General features: G+C 39.0%; 1 protein-coding gene across 1 annotated transcript in view; it reads left to right on the top strand.

Annotated features, from left to right (window-relative positions):
* The window catches only part of SLC28A2 (solute carrier family 28 member 2), a 33,760-nt gene extending 24,992 nt beyond the window's left edge, over positions 1-8,768 (top strand). The window contains exon 17 of the mRNA XM_055436185.2: positions 8,422-8,768. Coding sequence (XP_055292160.1) covers positions 8,422-8,542 — 121 coding nt within the window. The 3' untranslated portion in view covers positions 8,543-8,768. The remainder of the gene's footprint in view (positions 1-8,421) is intronic.
* Positions 8,769-9,155: the final 387 nt, after the last annotated feature.

Below are 9,155 nucleotides of genomic sequence, written 5' to 3' on the forward strand. Positions count from 1 at the left end.
TTTAGGAAAAACCTAATTAACCAAAGCCTAACCACCTGGGGTATTATCAGAGTTCACCTGACCTAGAAGAAGAGAAATACCCAACTTCAGCCCACTCTAGCCATCTTGTCCCATTCAAGGAGGGAGTAAAGACTGAGAAACACTTGTGAAGTTCAGAGTTCAGAGGCACAGGCTAACTAAAAGGCTGAGACCTAACCACAGGACCATAGAATGCCTCCCCTCCCCAACATCTCACCACTACATAGCTAAGGTCTATTTACAGCTGTTCCTTTTATGGGTATGTCATGTCTAGTTATCAAGAAGAAATTACAAAACACACTAAAAGGCAAAAAACACAATTTGAGGAGACAGAGCATGCATCAAAACCAGACATGGCAGAGATTTCAAATTATCAGAGTGGGAATTTTAAACAGCTATGATTAATATGGACCTTCCCTAGTGGCTAAATGATAAAGAATCCACCTGCCAATGTAGGAGACACGGGTTCCAACCCTGGATTGGGAGGATCCCTGGAGAAGGAAATGCCAACCTACTCCAGTATTCTTGCCTGGGAAATTCCATGGAGAGAGGAGCCTGGAGGGCCACAGTCCATGAGGTCACAAAAGAGCTGGACATGACTTAGTGCTACAACAATGATTACTACACTAAGGGCTCTAATGGATAAAGTAGGCAGCATGCAAGAACAGATGGACAATGAAAGTACAGAGATATAGGAATCTTAAGAAAGAACCAAAAGGAAATGCTGCAGATCAAAAACACTGTAACATAAGTGAAGAATGCCTTTGAATAGCTTATTAGTAGACTAAGCACATCTGAGAAAAGCACTTCTAGCTTGAAGATATATCAGCAGAAATCTTCAAAACTGAAAAGCAAAGAGAACAAAGACTTGAAAAAAAAAACACTAAAATAGAACATTCAAGGATTATGGGACAACTTCAAAAGGTGTTAACATACATGTAATATGAATACCAAAAGGAGAAGAAGAAATATTTGAAACAATTATGACTGAGAATTTCCCCAAATTAATGTCAGGCACCAAATCACAGATCTGGGAAGCTCAGAGAACATCAAGCAGGATAAATGCCAAGAGAACTGTACTTAAACGTATCATTTTCAAATGATAGAAAATCAAAGACAAAAAATACCAAAAGAAGTCAGTTGAAAACTAAACGGAGTATGCTGCTGCTGCTGCTGCTAAGTTGCTTCAGTTGTGTCCAACTCTGTGCGACCCCATAGACGGCAGCCCACCAGACTCTACCGACCTTGGGATTCTCCAGGCAAGAACACTGGAGTGGGTTGCCATTTCCTTCTCCAATGCATGAAAGTGAAAAGTGAAAGTGAAGTTGCTCAGTCACGTCTGACCCTTAGCGACCCCATGGACCGCAGCCTACCAGGCTCTTCCATTCATGGGATTTTCCAGGCACGAGTACTGGAGTGGGTTGAAAAGGGAGTATATCATAAACGAAAAGAACTAGTTACAGGACCCAGAAAGGAAAGATCTGAGGAACTAGAATGTTTGGTTCTGCAAAAGCAAAAGGTGTGTGTACCTGTACTGATATATGGGTGAATAAAGAGTTCTGGAAGAAGAAGCTAAAAGATCTTATAAGGCCTTCTATGAAGTGCTAAGGAATTTAGATTTGGACTTACAGAATTCTGAACACATGCTGAGATGTTTTTTTCAAAAGATCATGTTGGGTAGCCATTTGGATGTCAGGGAGACCAATAAATACATTGCTGTAATTCTCTCAAGTAGGAGATGATGAGAGCTGATACTAAGTAGTTGTGAGGATGAAGATACATTAGACCAAGGAGAATCAATAAGATTGTTTATTGAAGGGAAGAAAACGGTAAGGAAGAGAAAGGAGTCTCAAATGTCTGTACCCTTTCTGGCTCAGGCAAGTAGATCTAAGGGCTGCCATTCATAACTGACAAGAAGGGGACTGATTCCAGGAATGGGAGTAAAGGGGAGAGATTATGGCTTAATTCAGGTAAATATGTTGACTTAGAAGAACCTGTGGAAACATCATGTGAAGCAACTTAGGTCTGGAGTTCAGGAGAGAAATAAGAACTGGAGATAGATTTGGAAGTCATCATTAAATATGTGATCTTACATATGTTCACTATACAAGTAGAGGCTTGGGTACTAGCTCCTTAACAGGTAACTATGCCCAGTGAATAGATATTACCCTCCTGGGTTTGGAGGTTTTCACCAGAGAAGGCAAGCAATATCTTCTGAAAAAATAATCTTTTTGCTGCACTGATAAAGATGAATCATAACCTAGATAGATCATTGGTCTGGCATAGCTATGATTCCTCTGTTCTTGTGGCAGTTCAGTAGATGTCATTGTAGGCATAATCTGAAGTAAATGAATAAGGAGAAAATTGCTAATTTTTGTTTAATGATGAGTACATCACTGAACCTCTCTAAAGTATTAATAGAATACTCTTTCCTGCTCATTTCTGCCCTCAGAAATGCAACTGACTTTTTGCCTCAAGTCACTTACTGAGTATCATTAGTATCTAGAATCTGAAAGAGAATGTTTTTGTCCAGTTCAGTCATAGTAAATATTTGGAATGACTCCAGACCAAGATGACAACAAAGGAGGCTTGAATTTCCCTTTTCCTATGTATGCACCAAGTTTATAGCTACACATGGAATAATTCCCTCTAAGAAAAATCAAGAAACTAGCTGAATGACTCCTATGACTGAGAAAATACCTACACTGAACTGGGTAGGAAAGGCCTAGACATACTCTCATTATAAACCCCACTCCTGGCAGAGCACCATGTAATGGAAAGGAACTCCCAACTCTAAGCTTCCCCCTAAGCAGTGAAGGGTTTAGACTGCACATCTATGGCCCCAGTGTTTAAGGCTCCACTCTGCCTACCTCTGTACCCCTTCATGTTTACCCATGTAGGAGAATGAAACTGAACTCCTGTCTTATACCATACACAAAATTCGACTCAAAATTGATTAAAGACTTGAACACAAGACCTGAAACCTTGAGAATCCTTGCAGAAAACATAGACAGCCGTGGACATTGGTCTTAGTAATGATTTTTTAAAAATAAAATTTCTAAAATTGTAGTATATACTTGCTTTAGAATGTTGTGTTAATTTCATCTGTACAGCAAAGTGAATCAGCTATACGTATACATATACTTCCTCCATCTTAAAACCTCCCTCCCACCCCACCCCCAATCCCACCCCTCTAGGTCATTACAGAGCACTGATCTGAGTTCCCTGTGCTATACAGCAGCTTCCCAATAGCTATTTTACACATGTGTATATATGTCTGTGCTGCTTTCTCAATTAGTCCTACCCTCCCCTTTCCCTGCTGTGTCCACAAGTCCATTCTCTATGTCTCTGTCTCTATTCCTGCCCCACAAATACGTTCATCAGTATCATTTTCTAGATTAATTTTCCATATTTGTTTTTCTGACTGATTTTGTTCCTTTTTATGCCTGAGTGATATTCCACTGGGAGCTTCCTTGGTGGCTCTGTGTGGTAAAGAATCTGCCTGCCAATGCAGGAGCCACAGGTGACGCTGGTTCAATCTGTCCATGGGCTCACAAAAGAATCAGACATGACTTAGCGACCAAAACAACAGCAGCAGTATTCCATTGTATATATGTATCCCATCTTCTGTTGATGGACATCTAGGTTGCTTCCATGCCCTGGCTTTTGTAAATAGTGCTGCAATGAGCAGTGGGGTACATGTATCTTTTTGAATTAATGATTTTCTCAGGGTATATGCCTAGTAGTGGGATTTTGGGTCATATGGTAGTTCTATTTTTAATTTTTTTAAGGAACCTTCCGCATATTCTCCTTAGTGGCTGTATCAATTTATGTTCCCACCAACAGCACATGAAACTTCCCTTTTCTCCACACACTTTTCAGCATTTATTGTTTGTAGATTTTTTTTATAATGGCCATTCTGACTAGTTTGAAGTGTTAACTCGCTGTGGTTTTGTTTTGTATTTCTCTAATAATTAGTGATGTTGAGCATCTCTTCACGTATTTGTTGACCATTTGTATATCTTCTTTGGAGAAATGTCTATTTAGATCTTTCATCCATTTTTTTGATTGGGTTTGTTATTTTGATATTGAGCTGTATGAGCTGCATGTATATTTTGCAGATTAATCCTTTGTCAGTTGTTTCATTTGCAAATATTTTCTCCCATTCTAAGGACTGTCTTTTCATCTTGTTTATAGTTTTCCTTTGCTGTGCAAAGCTTTTAAGTTTAATTATTTCCCATTTATTTCTGTTTTTATTTTCATTATTCTAGGAGGTGGGTCAAAAAGTATCTTGCAGTGATTTATGTCAAAGAGTGTTCTACCTATGTTTCCCTGTAAGAGTTTTATCGTATCTGGCCTTACATTTAGGTCTTTAATCCATTTTGAGTTTATTTTTGAGAATGGTGTTAGGAAGTGTTCTAATTTCATTCTTTTATATGTAGCTGTCCAGTTTTGCCAGCACCACTTATTGAAGAGGCTGTCTTTTCTCCATTGTATTTTATTGCTTCCTTTGTCAAAGATAAGGTGACCATAGGTGTGTGGATTTATCTCTGGAACTTTCTATCCTGTTCCATTGATCTGTGCTTCTGTTTTTGTTAGTAATGATTTGTTTTTTTTTTTTGGATTTGAAACCAAAAGCAAAAGCAACAAAAACAAAAAAGAACCAACTGGGACTTCATCAAACTAAAAAGTTTCTGCACAGCAAAAAAAAAAAAAAAGATGAAAAGTCAGCTAACAAAATGGGAGAAAATATTTGCAAAACACATATCCAGTAAGGAATTGGAACTTATATAGATTAATAGCAACCACGCCCAAATAATCCAATTTAAAAATGAGCAGAGGAATTGAATAGACATTTTCCCAAAGAAGTCACCCAAATGTCAATGGCCAGCAGGTACATGAAAAGGTGCCTGATATCACCAACTAGCAAGGAAATACAAATAAAAAACCAAAATGAGGTATCACCTTACACCTATTAGGGTGGCTGTCATAAAGAAGACAAGTGACAACAAATACTGGCAAGGATGTGGAGAAAAGGAAACCCTTTTACACAGTTTGTGGAAATGTAAAATGGTTCAGTCACGTGGAGGTTCCTGAAGAAGCTAAAAATAGAACTACCATATTATTCAGAAATCTCATTTCTGGATATATATCCAAAGGAAACAAAGTCATTATCTGTACTCACATGTTCATTGCAGCATTATTATGGCTACTATTGTAGCCATGGTATGGAAACAACCTATGTGTCCACTAACAGATGGATGGATAAATAAAATGTTGTAGAAGTATACAGTGGAATGTTATTCATCCTTAAAAAAGAAAGAAATTCTGGTATTTGCAGCAATGTGGATGAACAATTACTCTAAGCAAAATAAGCCAGAAAAAGACAAATACTGCATGAGCTCACTTATATGTGAAATCTAAAAAAAAAAGAAATAAAAATTGCATGTACAGAATGGTGGTTGCCTTTGCCTAGCGGCTGGGGGGATAGGGAGAAGCTGGTATAATAGTACAAACTTTCAGATATAAGATGAATAGATCTGAGAATTTAATGTATCTCATGATGACTATAGTTAATAACACTGTATCATATAATTGAAATTTGCTAAGAGAGTAGAACTTCTGTTCTCATCACACATAAAAGTAAATATGTGAGGTGATGGTTGTGTTAATTAACTCAATGTTGGGAATCTTTTCACAATGTATGCATATGTCAATTCATCACGCTGTACACTTTCTATATATTACAACTTTATTTATTAATTATACCTCAGTAAAGCTGAAACACACATACATATACAACCAAGCCTGAGCTGTTTTCTTTTTTTCCAGACTTTAAACTTTTTATTTTGTATTGGAGTATAGCCTATTAACAATGTTGTGGTAGTTTCAGATGAACAGGGAAAGGACTCAGCCATGCATGTACATGTATCCATTCTCCCCCAAACCCTCCTCCCATCCAGACTGGTACATAACTTTGAGCAGAGTTCCATGTGATATACAATAGGTCTTTGTTGGTTATGCATTTTAAATATAGCAGTGTATACATGACCTTCCTAGTGTTTTCCTTTCTTAAGAGGGAAGTGGCTTTGGAACATCATCTCACTTTTTTTGAATCAATTCAATTCTAAATCACATTCAGTTCAGTTCAGTCCAGTCACTCAGTCGTGACCAACTCTTTGCGACCCCATGAATCACAGCACGCCAGGCCTCCCTGTCCATCACCAACTCCCGGAGTTCACTCAAACTCATGTCCGTCAAGTTGGTGATGCCATCCATCCATCTCATTCTCTGTCGTCCCCTTCTCCTCCCGCCCCCAATCCTTCCCAGCATCAGAGTCTTTTCCAGTGAGTCAACTCTTCGCATGAGGTGGCCAAAGTATTGGAGTTTCAGCTTTAGCATCAGTCCTAAATCACATTACAAAGCATAAATTTTGCTTCAGTGATGTTTGGAAAGGACTTAGAGATATCAAGGGAACATTTCATGCAAAGATGGGCTCAATAAAGGACAGAAATGGTATGGACCTAACAGAAGCAGAAGATATTAAGAAGAGGTGGCAAGAATACACAGAAGAACTGTACAAAAAAGATCTTCACGACCAAGATAATCATGATGGTGTGATCACTAACCTGGAGCCAGAATCTTGGAATGTGAAGTCAAGTGGACCGTGGAGAGCATCACTACGAACAAAGCTAGTGGAGGTGATGGAATTCCAATTGAGCTATTTCAAATCCTGAAAGATGATGCTGTGAAAGTGCTGCACTCAATATGCCTGCAAATTTGGAAAACTCAACAGTGGCCACAGGACTGGAAAAGGTCAGTCTTCATTCCAATCCCAAAGAAAGGCAATGCCAAAGAGTGCTCAGACTACTGCACAATTGCATTCATCTCACACACTAGTAAAGTCATGCTCAAAATTCTCCAAGCCAGGCTTCAGCAATATGTGAACCGTGAACTTCCAGATGTTCAAGCAGGTTTTAGAAAAGGCAGAGGCACCAGAGATCAAATTGCCAACATCCACTGGATCATGGAGAAAGCAAGAGAGTTCCAGAAAAACATCTATTTCTGCTTCATTGACTATGCCAGAGCCTTTGACTGTGTGGATCACAATAAACTGTGGAACATTCTGAAAGAGATGGGAATCCCAGACCACCTGACCTGCATCTTGAGAAACCTGTATGCAGGTCAGGAAGCAACAGTTAGAACTGGACATGGAACAACAGACTGGTTCCAAATAGGAAAAGGAGTACGTCAAGGCTGTATATTGTCACCCTGCTTATTTAACTTATATGCAGAGTACATCATGAGGAACGCTGGGCTGGAAGAAGCACAAGCTGGAATCAAGATTTCCGGGAGAAATAGCAATAACCTCAGATATGCAGATGACACCACCCTTATGGCAGAAAGTGAAGAAGAACTAAAAGGTCTCTTGATGAAAGTGAAAGAGGAGAGTGAAAAAGTTGGCTTTTGAAGCTCAGCATTCAGAAAACGAAGATCATGGCATCTGGTCCCATCACTTCATGGGAAATAGATGGAAAAACAGTGGAAACAGTGTCAGACTTTATTTTTTTGGGCTCCAAAATCACTGCAGATGCTGATTGCAGCCAGGAAATTAAAAGACGCTTACTCCTTGGAAGGAAAGTTATGACCAACCTTGATAGTATATTAAAAAGCAGAGACATTACTTTGCCAACCAAGGTCCGTCTAGTCAAGGCTATGGTTTTTCCCGTGGCCATGTATGGATGTGAGAGTTGGACTGTGAAGAAAGCTGATCGCCGAAGAACTGGTGCTTTTGAACTGTGGTGCTGGAGAAGACTCTTGAGAGTCCCTTGGACTGCAAGGAGATCCAACCAGTCCATTCTAAAGGAGATCAATCCTGGGTGTTCATTGGAAGGACTGGTGCTAAAGCTGAAACTGCAATACTTTGGCCACCTCATGCGATGAGTTGACTCACTGGAAAAGACTCTGATGCTGGGAGGGATTGGGGGTAGGAGGAGACAGGGACTACAGAGAATGAGATGGCTGGATGGCATCACCGACTCGATGGACATGAGTTTGAGTGAACTCCGGGAGTTGGTGATGGATAGGGAGGCCTGACATCCTGTGATTCATGGGGTCGCGGAGAGTCGGACACGACTGAGCGACTGAACTGAACTGAACTGAATGGTTAGGAATTGGAATCAGACACAGAAGCAGACACATTGTATAGGGTTTCTTGCTAGTACTTTCTTGGGCATGAATGAAAAAATACACTTAATTCTGTCCTACTTACTTGGTCATCGTGATTGGATTAATTAATAGATTTCTGTTTTTGTTTTTACCTGCTTGGTAGAACCTACTGATACGTCTTGTTGCATTGTTTTTATCTGACCCACTGTGTATCTCTCTGATTTTTCATTTTAGTACTTCTCTGAATGGGACCTACAACCCTCCTTCTTTTTCTGGTCCCTGGGAAGATAAAGAATTCAGTGCTATCGCGCTTTATAACTGCTGTGATCTCTACACCAGTGCTGTCTGTGTCTAAAGCTGGTTCATTTCCATAAAAGTCCTAATCTGGATGGCTTTTTGATGGCAAAGGTATTTATGTACTCAGAGTTCTCATCCTATAACTAATGCACTTTGATCTTTAACAGTAAACATAAAATTTTCATTTTGGTTCACTATATGTCAGTAATGAAAATTAGCATTCATTTTTCCATTATTTGGCTGAACCAAATAAGAAATTTCTTATGGGCTCTGTTTGAGCTTAAAGTCAAAATAATAAATATTACCATATCAAAAAATATCTTACAAACTTTGCTTCTAGTTTCCATCTTAAGAATTATATGATGTAGTATGCTATAAATGTGACTTGGTATGTAATGTGTACTGAGGTAAAAAGCTGTATTTCTTGGAGTTCTGCGGATGAGCTGGGTTTATGGTACTAAAGGTATACATGAAAATTACATGAATATTGAATGATAAGATTTTTCTGGTTGTCACACATTTGTAAATCTGAAAACTCCTTAAAATCATTACATAGTAATATTTCCTGTATGCAGACTTATAAGGAATGTCTGTTTCTTAGAGGCCCTTGTTTTGTTTTAGTATTCTGCTTTAGTGCCATTTTGCTTCAAGTTTACTGACGCTTCTAAAAT

The sequence above is a fragment of the Moschus berezovskii genome, chromosome 9 (assembly GCF_049115385.1).
Source record: "Moschus berezovskii isolate FMDL1 chromosome 9, NW_MosBer_1.0, whole genome shotgun sequence".
NCBI classification, from domain to species: Eukaryota; Metazoa; Chordata; class Mammalia; order Artiodactyla; family Moschidae; genus Moschus; species Moschus berezovskii.